Source organism: Microtus oregoni, unplaced genomic scaffold (genome assembly GCF_018167655.1).
Source record: "Microtus oregoni isolate MIOR12 unplaced genomic scaffold, Mior012 000003F_ref0000135, whole genome shotgun sequence".
NCBI lineage: Eukaryota > Metazoa > Chordata > Mammalia > Rodentia > Cricetidae > Microtus > Microtus oregoni.
This window is the reverse complement of record NW_024543062.1, coordinates 48893166-48915536: the sequence shown is the minus strand read 5'-3', so window position 1 is coordinate 48915536 and position 22371 is coordinate 48893166. Positions and strand designations below refer to the sequence as shown.

Below are 22371 nucleotides of genomic sequence, written 5' to 3'. Positions count from 1 at the left end.
TGGGACGTCAGGAGGGTGAGCTGGGTGTATTCCGCGTGCTGAGCTCTTGTGTTCCCATGTTGTTAAACAAGAGAAGGGGACATGCTGGCTAAGCACCTACTAAGCACCTGGTCCAGCCACCCTACACGCTTGTGCTTTGTTCGTACACCTGCTCATCCATCTACATCCATACCAGCCCGCAGGCCGGGAACACTCGGCTCTAAGGGGTATAGTATCAGGACGCACAAGAGTGGCGGCATGGAGGTTGAGACTCCCCAAACTCTGCCTGTACTTGGAGGGGTGTCCTCTTAGATACCACCACCCCCAGCTAAGTGATGCCTCGGGGACCACCAGGTGGGGCTGCTGGAGAGAGTGTCGGAGACAATGCAGAGAGGGTGCGGTGAGAGGAAAGGGAACTAGAAATAGCAACGTGTCCAATTTGACCTCCTCTGGCTCCTTTGGCAGAGGCTGACCTTCATTCTGATTCTTGGGCAAGACCCTTGACTTTCGTATGCATACATGAGGGAAGACATACATGTGTACATGTTTATGGATTGCAGGTGCCTTCGCACATATGTGCATAGATGTGGAGGCCAAAGGGTGCCATCAGGTGTCTTCCTCAATCACTCTCTCTGATGTGTGATTCCCCTCTGTAGGCTATGATTACCATTAATGAATAAAGAAAACTAGCTGGGCCTGATAGGGTAGAACAGAGCTAGGCGGGGAAACCTAAAATGAATGCTGGAAGAAAGAGGTGTCAAGTCAGAGAGACGCTGTGTAGCCCCACTGGAGACAGACGCCAGAACTTTAGCTGGTAAGCCACAGCCACGTGGCGATACACAGATTAATAAAAATGGGTTAAATTAATATGTAAGAGCCAATAAGAAGCTAGAGCTAATGGGCCAAGCAGTGATTTAATTAATACAGTTTCTGTGTGATTATTTTGGGGCTAAACAGCTGGGAACCAACAAGCAGCCCCCTCCCACAGCATCTCCCTTATTTTTTGAACTTGGATCCCACTAAACCATCCCCCATCCAACTAGATGAGCTAGCCTGTGAGCCCCAGGGACCCTCCTCTCTCTGCTGCCATGTCTAGCTTTTTCATGGGTGCTGGGGATCTTAAGTCATCCTCGTGCTGGCATAGCGCACACTACACACTGGGCATCTCCTCAGCCCACTTCTCCACTTCTGACTCTTTGTCTCACTTCATCCTTGGTGTACATTCAAGCCCCCCAGCCTCCCACACCACAGATGCATATGGGCATACCCACACGCTCCCAGGGTGTGATCCAGTGGCTGACATAGCTGGCCCTTCTTGTTGCCTTCTCCCCCTCGTCCAACTCAGAGCTCATCTGAACTTGATCCACCAAGAGTTCAGAAGTGTCCTGATTTGACTCCCCAGGTTCAGCCCCGTGTCAATATCCTACTGTCCATCCAAACTGAGTCCTAATTTCAGCATGCCCAGAAAACCTCCAGGGCTGCTCTCGCGCCCATGGCTCCAGGGCTGATCATGCCCCCATGGCTCCAGGACTGCTCATGCCCCCATGCCTCCAGGGCTGCTCACTTCCCTATGGCTCCAGGACTGCTCATGCCCCCATGCCTCCAGGGCTGCTCACACCCCTATGGCTCCAGGACAGCTCATGGCTCCAAGACTGATCATGTCCCCCACGAATCCAGAGCTGCTCATGTCCCCATGGCTCCAGGACCCAGATCCCACTGTTGCAGATCCAGCCTGTCACCCATCTGGCATGAGGGAAGAGTAAAGACTTGCTCCTTGGGCCTTTAATTAGATCACTTGCCAGGACTTGGCCAACCACCCCATTGTACCCTGGTAAATCTGTTTGGAGTGGCTGTAACGGCTTCTTGAGTTTCTTATCCACGTCCACGAGCAGAGTAGAAGTCATCAAGAGCTGTTCTCTCCAAATGGAGCAGCCCCAGATACTGGGGACACCAGGATGCCAGCTCGACTCTAACACACTCCTGCTTGCCTCCTAGCTGTGGGCAAGAGGCCAGTCATAGCCCCTTCCCAGGGCCACTTGTGACACAGGAGGGGGTAGCAATGAAGCTTCCTTGATGACCACCATGATAAGGTATCCAGTGCCCAGGATGCTCCGCAGAGCTTGGGCTTGGGGAGAGAAGGCCATGCTGGGCAGCAACTCAGCAGGGGAGGCCCCTGAGAAAGGGAGGCAGTATTCATCTTTCCCCAGAGGGTGGCAACTACTCTCTGAAGACAGATGCTGTTCCTCTGTGTGGGGACACAGACACCACTGCCACCTCAAGGCCTACTCCCCTTGAGTACCCTTCTCCCCATCATTGAATGCATATTTCCTTGACAATACTCACTCCTGTCTTCCTGTCCCAGAGGTGAGTGGGGCTTGGGTCACATCAGTCAGCTTTCCTGGGGCTACTGTGTGGCCTCAGTCTGCTGCTAGGCATCCACATGTCTTCACTAACTGTGTTGGGACCCCAGCTGTGGCTAGACCATACTGCAACCTCAGTGCCAAGGAAACCCCGTTCCTGGATTTGGGGCCCGGGGAAAGCCACTTACAGCCACCAACTTCTGTGCCCTTGTCTTCGTCTCATTTCTGTTGTTGTGATAAAATATCCTGACAAAAGGCACTTTAGTGGAGAAGAGATATATTCAATTACAACTCCAGGTCATAGCCCATCATTGTGGGGGAGTCCAGGCAAGAACCTAAAGCAGCTAGTCACATCATAGCCAAGAAAAGAGAGAGAATAAATTCATGCACATTTACTTGTGCCCAGCCTGCTTTCTACATTATCCTGTCCAGAATCCCTGGACACTCAAGGGATGTACTGTCCATATGGCTAGCATACATGCATTGACATGCGCAGACACACAGCAGCAGGGTCGCCGCCCAAACATGTGACCAGCTGAGCTTAGGCCCAGCAAACCCAAGTTGGGTGCTCAGAGTTCCACTTCCAGGATGGTAGTGATGGCAATGCAAGTGTGCCGCTCCTTTCTGTGGGTGTGCACAGCGTATAGAGGTCAGAGCACAACCTCCAAGTGTACTGCTTCTTTCTGTGGGTGTGCATGAGCGTATAGAGGTCAGAGCACAACCTCCAAGTGTGCCGCTCCTTTCTGTGGGTGTGCACAGCGTATAGAGGTCAGAGCACAACCTCCAAGTGTACTGCTTCTTTCTGTGGGTGTGCATGAGTGTATAGAGGTCAGAGCACAACCTCCAAGTGTGCCGCTCCTTTCTGTGGGTGTGCACAGCGTATAGAGGTCAGAGCACAACCTGCAAGTCTCGTTCCTCAGTGTCTTCCACGTTTTGTGTGAGACAGAGTCTCTGTTATCCTTGAACTTTGCCGAGTAGCGAAAGTGGCTGGCCAGTGTACTCCAGGGGTGTGTCTGTGTCTTCCTCCATCTCCACAAGGCTGGAATTACAAGCCCACTCCACCACTCCCAGTTCTTAACATTATCTCTGGGGATTGAACTCAGATCCTGAGGCTTGCAAGGCAACCCCTTTACCCACTAAGCCATCTCTCAAACCCCTGTGGAGCTTCCAGTCTGGGTCCTCTGGCTGATTCTTCTAAGGTCTGACTCTAAGCTGGAGACGACTAAGAGAGGTTGACATAGGAAATTGAAAGGACGGACTTCTGTGGGAAGCCTCTCTATGAGCGCCTGTACGTGTCAATGGCTACCCCTGTAGTTTGGGGTTTGTAGTGGGGTGTTCGTGTCCCATGAGTATTCTGAGAATGTCGCCTCTTGTCTTCACAGGCCTCCCACCCTTAGTGGCAGCCCTGTCATCTCAGACATCTCCTTGATTCGACTTTCTCCACACCCTGCCGGCCCCGGGGAATCTCCCTTTAGTGCGCACCACCCCTACGTGAACCCCCATATGGAGCACTACCTCCGGTCTGTACACAGCAGCCCCACACTCTCAATGATCTCCGCAGCCAGGGGCCTCAGCCCTGCTGATGGTAAGTAGTGTTGGAGCAGGGGCAGCAGGGACCTGGGAGGGGGCAGTGCTAAGGGTGACTCAGTGGCTCTGTCCACACAACCAACCTGTTTTCCTTCGTTTTCCAATCACATGTAAAATTACAGCTTCATCAGTAGACAGATCTATTGATTAGGTCTAAGCTCTCGTGGCCCCGTCATTTCCCCAAAGCAGCACCTCCGCACATCGCATTGGGGACCCAAACTTTCAGCACATGAGCCACTGAGGGGAATTTTATATCCAGAATACAGCGGCCACATCATAGGAGCAGACTGCTGCTTGCAGCACACCAAAGGCTGCAGCCATTAGTGTGAAGTCAGGGCTGTTGTGTAGGAATAGCTCCAAGAACTCAACATCAAAAGGAAGGCAGAGCAGAGCTGGCTGCTGCCTGGATCTCTGTTTTCTCCCTCTGCGCTGATTAACACAGAAGGTCTCCCAACCCCCAGGGATGCCCTGGAGCTGGAGTTACAGGCAGCTGGTGTCCCAACACCCAGGGATAGATCAGCGACTTTGTGTCCGCTCAGATGCTCAGAATGGACCAGCCCACTGGATCTGGTTGATTTGAACCAGAAGTGAGCTGTCATGTAATATAGTTACTCTCTCAGATCTAAATTTTATCCTGGGGGCTGGAGAGAGAGCTCAGTTGGTAAGTCTGAGTTCAATCACCCAGAATCCAAGTTTCTAAAAGAGAAAAGAAGCAGAAAGTGGGGCCCAGTGGCAAGCCATTGGACTCCCATCACTGGGGAGGCAGAGACTGGGGTTTGCTTGCTAGCCCCTGAGTCTGGCAGAATCAGTGAGGTCCAGGTTCAGTGAGAGACCCTGCTTGAAAAAGACAGTGAAGAGCAGTTGAGAACACATCCGGTGTGGATCTCTGGCCTCCAGAGCTCAGGTAGTGATGGGTGGGCTACGAGGTTCTGCATTGGGACCGTAGGCCAGAGGTCTTCCTTAGACAGTGAATTCTTTTATTTGTATATTTTCATTTCATGAGTCTGTACATACGTGTTTGCATAGGTTCCTCCAGAGACCAGAAGAGAATATTGGATCCCCTGGAGCTGGAGTTACAGGTAGTTGTGAGCCACCCAACATGGGTGCTGGGAACTGAACTCAGGTCTCTGCAACAACGATCTGTACCCTTAACTGCTGGACTTTCCTCGGGCAGTGCATTTTGACGGTTTCTTTCTCTTCCCTTCTGTGGCAGTGGCGCATGAGCATCTGAAGGAGAGAGGACTGTTTGGCCTTGCTGCTCCAGCCACCAACCCTTCAGACTATTACCACCAGATGACCCTCATGGCAAGCCACCCTGCACCTTACGGGGACCTCCTAATGCAGAGTGGGGGTGCTGCTAGTGCACCCCATCTCCACGACTACCTCAATCCCGTGGATGGTGAGTACTTGAGGGTAGGACATGGAGGGGAGCTGATGCAGGGAGATGGTGACCGACTGCCACGGAAAGCAGTCCTTCAAGTCTGCACCGCACCCCAACACTGTCTGCGCGGGCAGCATGGGAAGCCCTGTGGTCACCACAAAGAATGGAATGTCCTCACTTAACTTTGAGGAGAATCTGTAGTGGGGACCTCAAACATTGCCCAATAGCAGGAATTAGAAAGCTAGGATGGAACAGGGTAAACAAAATAAGAATGGAGGGGTATACTGGGGTAGTGGACGCACCTTTGAGAAAGAGACAGACTCAGGGGGCAAGGGTATCCCTCACTAGCTGTATAGGGGATGCCATTCAAGCACAAGACTGAAGAGGCAAACCCACCAGCTGGCTTGGGGAGAGCTAAGCCAGCAGAGGATCAGCTGTACAAAGGGCCTGGAGCAGCAGTGTGGGCTCAGGAGAGCAGCGTGATCGGTAGAAATCAAGTAAGGGTCAGGAATGGTGCTGAGGCCAGTGTTCGGGGTGGGCTGTGCCAACTTGTTGGGGCTTATTGAAGGTCTTGCCCTCTGCTGGAGTGAGATGGAACCATGCTGATCTGAGAATCAGGGCAGGCAGCAGTAGACCCCATCCATGAGCGGTAGGTGAGTCGTGTTAAGGGAGATCACTGGGTAGAGATATAAGACATGTTCCTAGCTCGGGTGTGGTTGTGCAGGGGAGAGGAGCACAGTGCTTATGTTTCTCTTTGCTGTGATCAAATCTCTGAGCAGTTTCTTCATGCCCCAGTGATACGTGGTGGAGGGAGACAGACCTGCAGAGAGGCCATCTGGTCCTGCAGGGCAGCAGGTTGGAAATGGACTGTGGCAGCTGTTTAGAGGCTGCAAGATTCAGGGTGGGCCTGTATCATCCCGGCCTCAGCTCACACCCGAGGCTCCATTCCTGGGCTTTCTGCCACAATCACCCCAGAAGCTCTGTTCAGTAGCCTTGCTCCGGTTGAGCTAGCTCTTTACAGAGGTGGGACTTCTCCAGGAAGTCTGTCTGGACACTTCCTGCCTTCTCTGGTTTGTCCTGATTCTCTGAGACATAAGGACACCCCCCTCACCACCGCCACCACACACAAAAGGTCAAGTTTCTCTGTCCATCCCTGCTGTTCCCTGATGGGAGGCTGTTGAGTGCCAAAGCAGTGTTGCCAACATTCAGTCTAGTGGCTGTCCTACCTGTCTGTGCCTTCCCCAAGAAGATGCTGGGTTCAGGATTTAGCACAGTGTAGGGGCCCATCTGTAGAACTCCTTCCTATCTTCTCCCACAGCAGGCAGCAGGACAGGGTCAGGGCTGGGAAGGGTGCATTGCAGACACAGTGTTTTCCAGTGCTGTAAACCCAGCCACCGCAACACAAGGCAGAAGAGAGGTTCTGAGGTCAAGTGCAGAGTCGTGCACACTTGCCAGCTTCTGCCACTCTGGGCAACCTCTCTCCAAGGCCTAGAGCAGGAACATGAACAGATCCCTGGCAAATGGACAGATGCATTTATGCCATGGCTAGGGTACCAAGTTGAGCAGGTGTGCCCACACAGCAGGAGAGGCAGAACCGGGCAGACCAGAGTCACACTGTGACAGTGATCCTGAGTGCCTGCCTGGGTGTGCCCCTCCATGCAGTGTCATGTGTGTGACAGAGAGAAAAATGACAGTGAGCATTACTCCTGTGGCTGGAGTTAGGACCCTGCTTAGGATGAGCAAACAAGTCCCCAAGCCTCTAGGTAGCTGGGCCACAATGCCCTTGACAGTTCCTAATTCTCCTTGAGAAGGCGGCTGGACAGCTGGGTTTGGATTCTGCACAGAGAAGCCAGGCAGGAAGCAAAGGGGAACCAGGACCTTGTAGGAGGCAGCAGAGAGGACCCAGGTCAACCCCTGCTGTCCCCACCTTCTTTGGGATAGCTAGACCTAGAGATAAGAGCTAGTGGGACACAGTATTTATATGCCAAGTGGACGAGCCCAGCTGAAGCAGAATGCAGTGTAGATGAAGGTGAGTGTGGTCTGCTGGCTGGCGTGCGCCCAGTGCTCAGGTAGTGCTGTGTGACCTCTGCCTACAGAATCCCTTTACCTCTTCCAAAGCCACCCTCGTCTCCAGGAGTCCATACCTTAGTTGTCATCACCCCACCCAGGCCATAGGCCACTCTGGGCGTCATGTCCTCGTCATCTTCCCATCCATCTTGTCCCCCAGTGTGTTAGGTGTGGCTTCTCTCCTTTCCTGAAAGCACTGCACTTACCAGAGTTATCAGGGTCAGAACCTGGGCCCTGGCAGCAATAACAAGCCAGACTCAGCAGTCCATCTTCCATGGGCCACTTAAACAGACAGGACTCATGAAAAGCAGAGAGAGGAGCTCTGTTCACTGTGACTACATATGGAAGAGGGACAAAGGGGACTAGTGAATGCACACACACACACACACACACACACACACACCAGTCTTCAAGGTTTAAATATGAAGTTTAGGTTTCAATGGAGGGCAATACAGCTAAGCAGTCCTGGTCAAGGTGTGGTCTAGACATTAAATCTTCCCTGCAAGGTCTTCTGGCAAGTTGTCAGAACTGTGTGAACTCTCTCTGGGGGACAGACTTTCCCTCAGACTGGTACCAGGCTGTAGCCCTTTCCTTCTCTCAGTGTGAGCCTCCTGGGGAAGTTGCAGCTTTTTAGAGTTCATTGTCTGATTGGTATGTGTGTGTGAGCATGCTTGCCACAGTGCTCTCTTCACATCATGTGGGACTGGGGGGTGGAACTCTGGTCATCAGACTTGGCAACAAGCACCTCGAACTGACGCACCGTCTCAGATCTATCCCAGCCCTTTCCAAAGCAGTGGGAGGCAGAGCTTCAATCATTGCTTCAGATTGTTATACTATACAGACCACTTCCACTTGACTTAGGTACCCGTGCTGATAACCAGTCTGCTGTGTCTCTGGGAGATGCTAAATAAGCCCAGCCCCACCCCATCCTCCTCCTCCCCCCCCCCTCAAGTGGACCGTATGATGTGAGCCAGGCAGACCCTGCCAACTCCTGCACTTTCTGCACGCCACCCCCACAGGACGCTTCAGTCATGGAAAACTTACACCTTTTTGACTAATTGTGCCCAGTATTCTTGCAGAAGAAATGGTATACACACCCATTCGTTGCCTGCTTACTCGGCATGCATCCAGGTTAGGCTTCTCTATTGCTATGATAAAGCACTGATCAAAACCAACTTGTTGAAGGGTTCATTTCATCTTACAACTTCCAGGTGACACTCTGACCACTGAAGGAAGCCAGGGCAGGAATCCGAAGGCAAGAACACTGCTCACTGGCTTGTTCCCCTTGGCCTGCTTAGTTTGCTTTTGTAGACAACCCAGGACCACCTGCTGAGGGGTGGCACCACCCACAGTGACCTGGACCCTCCCACATCAATCATCAATCAAGAAAATGCCGCCACAGGCTCATCTACAACCAGGCTTTGGAGACAATCTCTCAGCTGAGGTTTCTTCTTCCCAGATGGGCCCAGTTTGTGCCACAAAACAAAGCAATAAAACTAACCATCACATACCAGGTCAGGTTCTAAGCATGCACTAGGCATGATGCTAAATACCACATCAAGTTCTGCCCCCAATGAGCTCTGGCTGGCTGGCCAGTCGCCAGGCTGTCTTTTGTAAGCACGCCAAAGCCGGTCCTGACCTGACCTGACCTGACCTGACCTAACCTGACTCATCCTCTCACTGCCTCCTCTCCCAGCAGCCCTTGTCTTTATGTCTCGAGACGGGGCACCCGGCAGAGAAGAGAACATTCCAGAGGCCTTGTGTATCCAACAGAGGCACGGAGGCAGTATCTGCCAGACTGTGGGGCAATCTGGGCACTCAGCCCTCAGTTCCTCCTCCAGCTCTCCCACACCTAGAACATGGCTTTACCTTAGTTCAGTACCCGGTGCACAACAGCGTGCTTAGCATTCATAACTGTCTTAACTTTGAAGGCTAAATAAACAGTCCTTAAAATGAAACTTTTTAAAGATATGAACTCACGTAATCAGGGCTGGTCTTGAACTCACGGTCTAACTGAGGATGACCTTGGATCTCTGAGCTTCCTGTCTCTACTTCCCAAGTGCCAAAATTACAGGCCTGTACTGTCATAACAGTCCGTGTGGTGCTGGGCATGGAACCCAGGGCATCATAGTGATAGACAAGTACTCCACCAAGTGAGCTACATACCAACTCCTAGAACTTTCCACGTTTTCCTGGGTGGGGATGAATTGTATCATAAGCTGAAGAGGATGTCTCTGTCTGGGAACTTATAATAGCTTCTCAAGGGTTTTATTTGCACCCCACACGTGGGTCAGAAAGACAGCAAAGCCTCTGACAGGTCCAGACACCAGTGCCACCTTCCTCCCTGGGCCTCAGTGAGGGCAGGACCAGGGAAACCAGGCTGTCCCATAGGCCTGCCTCCCTCCATGTCCTTTCTTCTTCTCATGCCTGATTTCAGCAGGAAGACCAGGAGCTGAGCCCCTGAGAAGGGAACAGAACAGTCTCGAATCCATTCCTCTTGTGGCTCTGCAGAGATCATGGAGTTCACTGCCCATCACAGGCCCCTAGCGTGGAACTTTCTCGCACTAGGCTGTTGACACTGCATGTCACCCTGCAGCAGGCAGAGCCTGCCCCCTCCCACCCCCCTGCATCACTCCAGGAAGAGGGAACTGTTCTGATTGAAGTCCCGTCTGCTCACAGCCTCCTAACTCCTCTGCTGTGTGTTTTATTGTCATATTGGCACTAATTTGACTCAGATGTCACCTCCATCCTGATGTGTATTCTTTATGCAGGCTGCGGATGGGGAGGCTCAGAAACCCAGGACATTGATCTCATAGGAGAGAGACAGACATCGCTGGGGCCTCAGGGGACTGACTGATTCCAGCAGGGGGCCCAGACTCAGCCTGAGACAGCAGGGAGACTGAGGCTGAGGAAGCAGACTCCATGTCCCACAGGCTGCTGAGCCAGGCTGGAATTGAGCTGGGTCAGAGAGGCCTTTTGATGAACCTGAGTTGACCAGGATACAAAGGAACTGCCCTTGTGACATAACTTAGGTAAGGGGCACTGGCCTCTACCTAAGTCCCCAGCTCTGTGGCTTCACCATGGAGGTTCCTCCATTGGGTCATTGAAGTGTAGATAGAGTTCTTAGACTAAATTCCTCAGAGCATACCCTAAGAGTGAGCCCAGAAAAGACCTGGGCCAAGTATAGTGGATTACACCTATAATCTCAGCACCCAGCGGCCTAAGTGGAAGAACCAGAAGTTCAAGGCCACACTGGGCTGCATCAGACCCTGCCTAAGAAAAGAAAAGAGGGGTGGGGGGAGACTTGGCAAAGGGTTTGACCTTGAAACATGAAGATGTGAGTTCAGATTTACAGAACCCATTGGGAACAGGAGGGGTGACTGCACCTGTAACCCCAGCAGTGGACAGGAGGGATGACTGCACCTGTAACCCCAGCAGTGGGGGACAGGAGGGTGACTGCACCTGTAACCCCAGCAGTGGGGGACGGGAGGGTGACTGCACCTGTAACCCCAGCAGTGGACAGGAGGGTGACTGCACCTGTAACCCCAGCAGTGGAGGGACGGGAGGGTGACTGCACCTGTAACCCCAGCAGTGGACAGGAGGGTGACTGCACCTGTAACCCCAGCAGTGGAGGGACAGGAGGGTGACTGCACCTGTAACCCCAGCAGTGGGGGACAGGAGGGTGACTGCACCTGTAACCCCAGCAGTAGAGGGACAGGAGGGTGACTGCACCTGTAACCCCAGCAGTAGAGGGACAGGAGGGTGACTGCACCTGTAACCCCAGCAGTAGAGGGACAGGAGGGTGACTGCACCTGTAACCCCAGCAGTGGAGGGACAGGAGGGTGACTGCACCTGTAACCCCAGCAGTGGGAGACAGGAGGGTGACTGCACCTGTAACCCCAGCAGTGGGGGACAAGAGGGGTGACTGCACCTGTAACCCCAGCAGTGGGGGACAAGAGGGGTGACTGCACCTCTCTCAAAAAAATATCAGTGTTGGCATGGTCTCCCTGCACACACATGTATGTGTCCACATGCTCACATATTTCCTCAGATACAGAAAGGAGGAAAACAGAAGAGAGGGGAGGGGAGGGGATGAGAGAAGAGGGAGAGGGGAGGAGAGGAGAGGTGAGACAGAGACAGAGATAGGTAGAGACAGGAACTGGCCACGTCAGGTGTCTTCTGAGGGAGAACAGGCGAGTGGCCGGTCACTGGATGGCCAGTGTTAGAACAGGCCCAGCCATAGAGGAATGGCTGCTGGGAGTGCAGCAGTCCCGTGACATAAATCACAGGAGAAGCTCGGGAAATGAGTGCCAGGCTTTCCTTCCTATTTAGTGATTTATCCAGGGAAGAGGCGCGTTAATAAACACATTTCCCTCGAGGGCAGGGATAACAGAGATGAATACCACTGTCAGTTTTGGCCTGCTTCCTCTTGTTAGGGGCACCCGAGAGGGTGGGAGTCAGAGTGTTAGCAGCGAAATCTCCTTTTGAAAAATAGATGACGATGGGCTGAGGTGATAGCTCAGTCAGGAAAGTGCTTGCCTTGCAAGCCGGGGGCCTGAGTTCCGTTCCCTGGGACTCTTGTGGAAAGGGGTGTGCTGGTGCATCCTCCCAGGAGGGAGAGGCAGGTTGGTCCCTGGGATTTGGTGGCCACCCAGCCTAGTTACTCGGTGAGTTCTAGGCCCTTAAAAGACCCTGTCTAAAGAAGATGGGCAGTTCCTGAGGAGCAACACCTGAGAATTTCTTCTGGCCTCTACAACACGCACATGTGTGCACACAAACACACACATATGCACACATACTGAAAGAACATACATGCCAAAGACTTGTATGAGTCTCCTTTAGTGGATGTTAGCCCCTTTGTGCCCCCTCTTGTGCCCATTTTCCACTTAGTTCAGAACGAAGAGCCCGAGAGGGGACCTCCTTTTGCCTCTAACTTTGAGGTAAGGGTTTTCAAAGCGTGGAACCAGGTGCTCAGAGAATGCCTGGATGGCGGCAGGGGGAGGAGAGTTGTAGGTCACTACCACAGGCTCGGTCATCTTTTCAAGACTTTGGCTCTTCCCTTTACCATAAACTGTTGGCTCACCCTAGTCATCCACACAGACCTGCTGGCACCTTGAAGGAGCTGGGAATTAGCCATTTCACCCAGACATGTGGACAGGGCAATAGGTGCCGTCCTTGGAGTTCTGCATGGCTTCACGCCATCTTGCCCTCATTAGAGGGAGGCTGGGGAAGGTTCTTTGATGTCCTGCACAGCATTTGAGCAGTATCAAGGCTGCTTGCAGGCAGCATCTCCAGCTGAGGCATATGTAGGCCCAGAGTCCCCGATGGAGATTGGCAAGGCATAGAAGCCATTGCTCCTCGCAAGTATCTGGGAAGATGAAGACATACCCTGGCACTGACCTTGTTTTGTGACGGGCTAGACCACCCATCACCTAATTCTCATCTCAGGGCAGTCCTGAAGGCTGCCACTACCATAAGACCCCATTGTGGGACAGTGAAGATACTTCAGTGACTAGGGCCATCCAGTGGTGTCAGACAATTTCTAGGCCACTGTTGTGTTGGGAGCAGTGAGACCCCCAGATCCTGAATTTCTTGTAAACAACTTGTTTTCCCCTGATCTGAGTGCCTACAGCTTCTATGAGCACGAGACCTTCAGGAGTTCCTGATCGCAGGAGAGTGGTTTCTGGTGGGTTTGGCTGGGGCGTGGCTATTTCGAATAATCTGCCCTTGAACACAATAAAGGGAGCATTCTGGGGGCTTTGGTATCAGTGTTTAAAGGTCTGCGTGTCGGTCTGTCTCTGCGTCTGTATTCTCAACCTCCAGCCCCTTGCCCGAAGCTCGCGAACTGGGTTCTAGCGCACCAAGCGCAGACACGGGGGCGCAGTGCGCGCACTGTTGTCCAGAATAGGGGGTAATGGGGAAGGAGGAAGAGCAGACTGGGGCCTGGAGTGCCAGGAGTCTGTGTGTGTGCGTGTGTGTGTGTGCGCGCGCATGCATGTGTGGTGTGTGTGTGTGTGTGTGTGTGTGTGTGTGTGTGTGTGTGTGTATGTTAGTATACACACGTTCAGGAGTGTCCAAGCATGGCTGGTGTATGTACCTACATGCAGGGGTATATGTGTGCATGCTCAGGAGGTATAAACATTCAGAACCACACTTTCCTGAAGCTCAGGTGACCTAGAGCTGGGGGTCCCCAAGTATGAGCACATCTGTGTACCACGAGGCCTCTTTCCCTTGCTCCTCCTCTGCCTCCATGGTCTCTCACAGCATCCTTTCCAGTAGGTCCTGAGGAGCCAGCCAGAATTCAAGTACCACACTAAGGCTGTGAAGCAGCCCTCCAGCCTCTGCTTGGCGAGGTTCCCCTAGGGCGCAGGGTATTCGGGTGATACCGGCTACAGCAAAACCCATGACCCTGTGACTCGGAACCCTGTTCACTCTCCTCCCCAGGAGGGTCTCTTCAGTGTTGAAAATGAGCCCGTCACCGCCACACCACACTATGGAGAGATCCTGGACCTTCGTGATGTGGGTGGAATTGGTGACGCTAACATGCCTTTTGTTGTCTGTCACAGCGTCGCGATTCTCTAGCCCACGTGTGACCCCCCGCCTCAGCCGCAAGCGGGCACTATCCATCTCCCCACTCTCAGATGCCAGCCTGGACCTGCAGCGCATGATCCGGACCTCCCCCAACTCGTTGGTAGCTTACATCAACAACTCCAGGAGCAGCTCAGCAGCCAGCGGCTCCTATGGACATCTGTCTGCCGGTGCCCTCAGGTGAGCCCCATCCGCGGGTGGGGATAGGAACTGGGAGCTGGGCTGGGGCCACATGGCAGGGTCTGGCCTTTCAGGCCTTACACTGGAGAAACACAGAACTTCATGCTACACTAACTTAATCAGCGCATTAACAACTGTGCTGATAATTGCGAAGCAGTAGTGAGGCTGGGGATGTGTCTTTGGTAGAGTCCTTTACTGGCCTGCACAAAGCCCTGGGTTCCATCCCCAGCACTGTATAAAACCAGACATGGTGATGCATGCCAGTGATCCCAGCACTCAGGACATAGAGGCAGGAGGGTCAGAGGTTCAGAGCCATTGGCTATATAGTGAGTTTGAGAACAGCCTGGGCTACGTGAGACCCTAATTGTAAACCTCAAAGCAACAGTAATGCAGAGAGTTCACGCCAACCCTGGAGTGCATCCTTACATAGTAAACCTGTCATCAGGGGTTCCATCACAGCACCAGAGGAAGCCAAGGTCAAAAGTGGCCTTTTTAGGAGCTGGGGAGATGGCATAGTGGGTAGAAACAGTAACCACAGAGTGTAAGTGATGTTGGAATCCTCAGAATGCATGTCAAAAGCCAGGCACATAGCACCAGTACCCATAGTCAGTGCTCCTGTGGGGAGATGGAGGAGACGGGAAAGCCCTAGAAGCTCATGCCTGGCCCGCCTGTAGCATGCCGTGGAGAAGCAGCAGAGGCCCCTGTCGCCAACACTGGGCGCTGCAAGGAGAGGACTGATACCCAAAGCTGCCTCTGATTTCCCTGTGTATACTTTGGCATGTTCCTTCCCTGCAGGTACAAATGCTCAAAAATACGTTTACATCTGTGCACACACAGAAACACAGTTGTTACTGATGTGGCTTTTCTCGTGTTTCGCTAATGTGGCAGAGATCTCGTTGTTGACTAGCAAGGCCACACCAGGTGTGACGCTGATGCGGTCCCTGCCCTGAGCACATCTCAGGGCAGGTAACAGGTCTCACTGTAGCCCCACCCAGACGTTCTCACCTTTCCACTGCACGTGACACTAGACTTTCCCCAGGACTCAGATGCAACCAGCATGACTGAAGTGTGATTCCTGTCCTGGCCCTCCCACTGTCTTGGTCCCCAACTAACCTGCCCCCCCCACACACTGTTCAGGCAACTTTCTGTCCTGGCCCCCACTGTCCTGTCCCCACTGTCCTGGTCCCCCACTGTCCTGTCCCCACTGTCCTGGTTTCCCACTGACCTGGACCCCCACTGTCCTGTCCCCACTGTCCTGGCCCCCCACTGTCCTGGTTCCCCACTGTCCTGGGCCCCCACTATCCCAACCCCCACTGTCCTGGGCCCCACTGTCCCAACCCCCATTATCCCAGCCCCCACTGTCCTGGCCCCCCACTGTCCCGCCCACCGCACTGTGCTGGCACCACACTGTCCCAGCCCCCACTGTCCTGGCACCACACTGTCCCGGCCCTCGCTGTCCCTCCCACCCCCCACTTGTGCGAGGGCTGGATACAGGCACTTACAGTTGTCTACAATATCTGCTGCGGGAAAAGTTGTTCTCATACTGAACATTTTAAATGCTAAGCCCACACCGAGGAGCAAGAATTTGAAGCTGATGGGGCTGGAGAGATGGCTCAGCTGTTAAGAGCATTTGCTACTCTTCCAGAGGACCTGGATTTGGTTCCCAGAACCCACATTGAGCAACTCACAACCACTGGTAACGTTAGCTCCAGGGGATCCAATGCCCACTTCTCGCCCATGTGGTTACCTACACATACATAGCCACAGTCATATAAATAATTTTAAAAAAATCTAAGAGAGAGAGAGAATGAATGAATTTGAGGCTGGCGTGGTTCTGAGTTCCCCTTCAGACGCTGAGGCTTCATCTTTGCCCCTTTGTAGATTATGGGATGTCCTGGACCTCTGTGTCCATGAACATGTCCTCAGTACTGGGACAGGAGCCTCTGCAGGGGGCCTCCTCATAGCAGCAGCTCACACTGCAGAGATGCTGCAGGGAACAAGGAGGAAACCATATGTCTCTGGTGGCATAGCCTCAGAAGCCACCAGCACCTCTCATCTCTTGCCAGGAAAAAGTGGCTCATGGGCAAGTGTATGACAATTCGTAAGTGCAGCAGAAGCTCAAGGAGGTGGGGGATGGAGTGAGCTGCAGGGCTCAGTACAACGAGAGAACGCAGTGGTCCAAGGCCAAGTGAGGTCCCAACAGGCAGCAGTGCTTCAGGGATGCATCTCAGGTGTCAGCACAGACACAGTCAGGTGTGGGGCTGAGATAGAACCTGGAACCTGCAGGGAACCAGCCCACGTGGGGTCAAGGTTGCAATCAAGGAGCTAGGTGTGGGCAGCAAGGCTGAGTGAGGGCAATCCATGGCCATGGTGTGATTAACATTGTGCCATCTTGAGCCTCAGGTTTGGTCCTCTCTGCCCAGATGTGTTGGTTCAGCAGTGCACCCACATGGTCCCCCATTCTCCTCTGTTCTCCATTGCAGCCCAGCCTTCACCTTTCCCCACCCCATCAACCCTGTGGCCTACCAGCAGATCCTGAGCCAGCAGCGGGGCCTGGGCTCAGCCTTTGGACATACGCCGCCCCTGATCCAGCCCTCACCCACCTTCCTGGCCCAGCAGTCCATGGCGCTCACCTCCATCAGCACCATGCCTACCCAGCTCAGCAGCAATAGCAGCAATTGTCTGAATGATGCCAGCCAGGTAGGTGGGTGCGAGACCCGGAGGTGGGCCACTGCTGCTCACGCAGCCCCTGAGGACTGCCATGCTCGGAGCTGGTGGGGATCACTGCACTTTAGCCTGACTGGTCGGTTGCTTTGAGGACAGAGGCCACATGATGGGAAGAGCCTTAAACTGGGCCAGAAGCCCTGACCTGGACCCAGGGTAAGCTCCCAGTCCCTCAGTCTGTCCTCTGTCCAATAAGCTTGAAAGGCTGGAGAAACCCTTCAATGTACAGGGTTCAGTGCTACATAGGGACATACATGCCTCGTGTAAAACAAGGTGTCTGGGCTCCCTGCTTCAGCTGGCTCTGGTTGGAGGACCAGTCCGAGAGACTGTTTCTGATGCTTCAAAATACAGAAGGGTGGGGAAACTAAGGAGACATCTCAGTGGGTGAAGAGTTTTCTTTGCAAGCATGATCACACATTTGAAAAGCCAGGCATTGACCGGCAATGATGGTGCACACCTTTAATCTCAGCACTCAGGAGGCAGAGCCAGGTGAATCTCTGAGTTAAAGCCAGCCTGGTCTACAGAGTGAGTTCCAGGGCAGCCAGGGCTACACAGGGAAGCCCTGTCTTGAAAAATAAAAAATAAATTTAAAAATAAAAAGCTAGACACGGTGATGCACACTTGTATTGCTAGTTCTTGGGAGGTGGTCTCTGGAGCTTACTGGCTAGCTAACCTAGCCTAATTGGGGAGTCCCGGGTCCCAGTGAGAGACCCTCAAAAAGACAATGTGGGTTGGGACTAAGGGACACACGTGAGAATAACCGCTGATGTCCACATACGTGCGTGCTCATGAACACAGATATACATTGTGTGAACCCACACATAGCATGTACTGCACACATATGTATACACATACATTCAAATACAGGGTTATCCTAGATGATCTGTGTGGGCAAACTCTAGAGCCACAGCTCTGATAGAATTCGGGGTCCTCTGCCTTGTGCCTACATGACACTCTGTCCTCTGCCTCCTCCCTCAGAGCAAGCAGAGCAGCGAGTCAGCCGTGAGTAGCACCGTGAATCCCATCACCGTTCATAAGCGCAGCAAGGTCAAGACTGAGGCCGAAGGCCTGCGGCCAGCCTCCCCGCTAGGACTGACGCAGGTAGCCTGCTGCCCACTGCCGCTGTCCTTGGGCTGGGACCAGGTTGGGTCTCCTGGTTTGGCTGATGTTGGGCACTAGTGGTGAATGGATGGGAGAAGGGGGAGGAGCAGAAAGGTAGGTGGGTGGGTAGGTGGGTGGGTGGATGGATGGACGGACGGACGGGTGGGCGGGTTGGTGGATGGATGGATGAATGGATGGATGGATTGGTGGATGGGTGGATGGGTGGGTGGGTGGGTGGGTGTATGTATGTATGAATGGATAGAATGGGCAAGTGGATGGATGGCCATCTGCATTACATAGAAAGAGTGTAGGTGAGCTCATAGAGCCATGACTCTCTTACTCAGCACCCTGAACGTATATCATTTTTATCAAATATAAATGAGTAAATGAATATTCTGCATGTGCTACATTTATGGCCAAATTTATGAATGAACACGCACATCTCCTTCCCTTCCACCCTGCTTCAGGCTACAATTATCCCCACATGCTCACGGCCTCAGCCAAGGGACTGAACTGCTCAAGTCCCGTGAGTGGCTCTGGTCCTTCAGGCTGCCCCCTCTCCTGGAGCCCCCTGGCTCTGGTCCTTCAGGCTGCCCCCTCTCCTGGAGCCCCCTGGCTCTGGTCCTTCAGGCTGCCCCCTCTCCTGGAGCCCCCTGGCTCTGGTCCTTCAGGCTGCCCCCTCTCCTGGAGCCCTCTGGCTCTGGTCCTTCAGGCTGCCCCCTCTCCTGGAGCCCTCTGGCTCTGGTCCTTCAGGCTGCCCCCTCTTCTGGAGTCCCCTGCTGTACCTCTTCTACTACGGTGCTCCCGGTAAGGCGACTCGCAGACACCTGGATGCTAACTGCTGGGTCACATCAGGTAGGAGGAAGGATAATTCCTGGTGGGGAAGAGTACAGATGGAACAGCTGTGGCCTGGGACCAGCATGAGTGGAGCCTGGCCTCAATGCAGAGCCCTCCGGAAGCCTTGCTGCTTGCTGCGTTCCCTAGGAAGACACGTAGGCCAATGCTGCTCTTGGAGCAGAAGTCCGCCATGTGACCCTAAGCCTCAGCTCCAAGCCCCCACAGTGGCCTACTCCATCTGTGTTCCCAGTCACCAAGAATGCTCCAGGCCTCTAGTCCCTGGCTCCCAGAGTCTGCTGGCCCATCCTTTATCGGGCCTGTAAACTATCAGGCATGCTCCAGACACTTAATTTTCATGAAATATTGGGTCCTCTTATTGTCAGGCAAACAGAGGGGTTGGTGACAAATTCTTCTCCCTTCACTGACACGAGCGCCAGTCTGAACATGATGCATAGTTTCCAAGAGGCTGGCCGTCATGGGGAGGGGGTGTGTGCAGAAATTGATGAGGACAGCACACATTCAGGGAAGATAAACATGCAGGAATGTTGAGGACAGGGAGGGGACCAAGGATGGGTGCCTGCCAAGCACCTTGGAGTCTCACTCCACATCCGTGGATAGATCCTTATTACTGCCCTACACTCTAGGAAGGCCACCCAGAGGTCTTTTTCCTGCCCTGCACCCAGAGCCCTTAAAAACAAACAAAAATACCAAAACAAGCAAACAAGCCAAACCTGTTTTGCGAGTGACTGGGAAGATGATCCTGTCAATAAAGTGCTTGCCACACAAGCATGAGGACCTAAGTTCGAATCCCCAGCATCCATGTTAAAATCTGGACATGATAACATGTACCTGTAATCAATCTCAGTGCTGAGGAGGCAGAGACAGATGAGTCCCTGGGGCTTGCTGGTCAGACCGTAGCTGCATCAGCAAGCTCCGAGTTCAGGAAGACCCTGTGTCAGTAAGACAGGTGGGCAGTGACTGAGTTATGACAGCCAAGGCTGTCCTCTGGCCTTCAGTTCATGCACAACAGCATACCTGAACAGATGTACACACACACATACTCACTCCAGTTCATGATGATGAGACCCTTAACCAGAGTCTACACAGATAGGAATAAGGACTACACTCAGTGTCTCTCTGGGCATGCATACACACACACACACAAAAAATTATTATTATACAAAGTTACATAAGGCCAATTTCATGGAAGTGCATATTCTTCCTATTCTCAGTTCCCTGTACTCTCACTAGCATCCCCTTGTTCTGCTGACAGCTTTGTTTCTACCTCATGCCCTCCGTACAGATAGGATTTTATGTATCTCTACAGGCAAGGACTCACAAGCAAGAGAAAGAACCTGAGATTGATTCATTAATTTCCTTACTGTGATTACATTGTTGCATCCATCCAACATGATACTAAGTTGGGGGAAGCTAAAATCGGGGAGACAAGCGTGTCCACTTTCCCCTCTCTTGTCAGCGTAGTGCTTCGAGTTGCAGCTAGTACAATAGGATGAGAGGGAGGGGGACGGAAATGGGATACAACTAGGAAGGGAAGAGCCAGTGCATCCTCATTTGCAGATAATGTGACCCTATACATGCTTAAGGCCCTGAAGACTCCCCTGGAAACCCTCAGAGTTGATAAACACTGCTGCAGAGTAGTAGGATACAAAATGAACATGCAGACATCTGTAGCCTTCCTATACACCAATAGCATGCAAAGCAAAACAGGAAAAGCGCACTGGGCATGGTGGTACCTTCCTGGGATCCCAGCGCTCTGGTGGTGGAGGCAGGAGGACTGGGAATTTAAGGCAAGCCTTGAGCTGTACGAAGCCCTGTCTCAAATAAATTTAGAGATGGGGGCACAGGGAGAGTCCATTCAAGTCACTGCAGAGGGCTCTTTCTCACAAGGAGACAGGCTTCATGCCTCCATGTGTGGTTTATTGCAAGGCCTTGCCTCCCTTCAGCAGAAAAGACAGAGAAGTAACTTTACTCTCTGTTTAAGCCCTTACTTAAATTGTAGACTGGGAGAGCTCCTGCTTTGGTCTTGGAGCAGCCCACCGCTGGGCCTGCTGGTCCCCGGTCCCCTTAGGGCAGTCTAAACTGAGCAGAGCCTGGAGTGTATGAGAAGATGTTTCCAGACGTTCTATGTGCTGCCTTAGGAGACCTTCTTACCTCCTCCACAGGCTCATCTCGAGAGCCCCTGGCTGCTGAATACCCACCTGGAAGGGAGGTGTTCAGATCTCTATGGAGCTAGTGAGCTTGCTTGTCAAGTGTGGCGGCTTTGTCCCCTGCAGAGCAGGGCATTTGTTGGGAGGGTCCCTGGTGGTGAATCAGGGAGCCCTTGTGGAAAAAGTGTGGCCCCAGTGCAAAATCAGAGAAGGCCTGTGTCTGTGGCCCACCATGGGAAATCCTGAACTTCTGAGATGAACTCAGTGTCCCTAAGTGACCCGTGCCATGGACACGAGAGTTCTTAACCTGGCAAGAGCTTGTCCCTGTTAGCCAGCAGTTTCTTGTTTCCCTGGAGGCTCTTCCTTAGTTTGTTTTCTTTGTTTTGCAGTACAGGGAATTAAACTGGGGTCTTGTGTGTTAGGCAAATGTCCTTGAGCTTTCTCCACACCCCAGAAGCTCTTTCAGAAATACTGGATACATTCCTACTGTTTTTAAAAATAAATTGAACAGTAAAGCAAATCTTTATAACTGCCCCTGGCCTTGGTTTGGCTCCCAGAATGCTTGGCAGCTCCGTTGAACACTGGATGGTCCTCAACAGACTTCACAAGCCCTCCCTGGACCTTGCTGCCAGCCTGGGGCGCCTGCACCTATCCCTTGCTACCATTCCAGGGAAGTCCCTTGTGATCCGATCTTTGAAATGGCCTCATAGCGCTACTGTGGTCAAAAGAGTATTGCATTTCCATGGTATCACTGTGATAAAACATTCTGACCAAACTCAAGTATGAGAGAAAAGTAGGCGTAGTAGCCTACACCTCCGGGCCAGATCCGTCCCCGAGGGAAGCCAGGGCAGGAAGCTAAAGCAGAAGTTACGGAGTGTTGTTGCTAGTTTCTGCTCAGCTAGCTTTCTTATGCACCTGAGAACCGTGGGCCTTAGCTATGGTGCCGCCCACAGGTCCTGCTATATCAGTTAACAAGACAATCCCTGACAAATCTGACCTAGGCACTCCTCATTTGAGGCTCCCTCCTCAGGTGACTCAGGCTGTGTCAGATTGACAGTTAAAGCTGACCAGAAGGGGACGCAGGTCCAGGTGTAGGCTACTACACACTAGGATTTGCTGTGGAGAGGAGAGTCCATTGCTCTGAGCCTCAGTTTCCCTGGCTGTGAGCTGTGGCAGGGAAACACGCCCGACAACACAGTCTGTGGGGTCTGCATCCTCTCTGCAGTGAATCTGACAGACAGTGGCCCTGTGCTGATGGCAGCTGAGTGCCCTCGTGCACTTGAGGAAGAGGAAACAGTATGAAAAGGTGATTTGGAAGGCCGAGGACTTGGGGTTTCCTGTTTGTCCAGGCAGGACCCCCACACACTTTTCCCGCTCCAGCGGCTATAGGGCTCGCCTC

At 52.9% G+C, this 22371-nt stretch overlaps 1 protein-coding gene across 2 annotated transcripts in view; it reads left to right on the top strand.

Annotated features, from left to right (window-relative positions):
• Positions 1-22371, top strand: part of Gli2 (GLI family zinc finger 2) — a 169055-nt gene that overhangs the window by 128545 nt on the left and 18139 nt on the right. For both annotated transcript variants that reach the window (XM_041648623.1, XM_041648622.1), the window contains 5 exons: positions 3722-3924; positions 5140-5325; positions 13941-14142; positions 16626-16842; positions 17845-17967. In XM_041648623.1, the coding sequence (XP_041504557.1) occupies positions 3722-3924; positions 5140-5325; positions 13941-14142; positions 16626-16842; positions 17845-17967 (931 nt within the window). The remainder of the gene's footprint in view (positions 1-3721; positions 3925-5139; positions 5326-13940; positions 14143-16625; positions 16843-17844; positions 17968-22371) is intronic.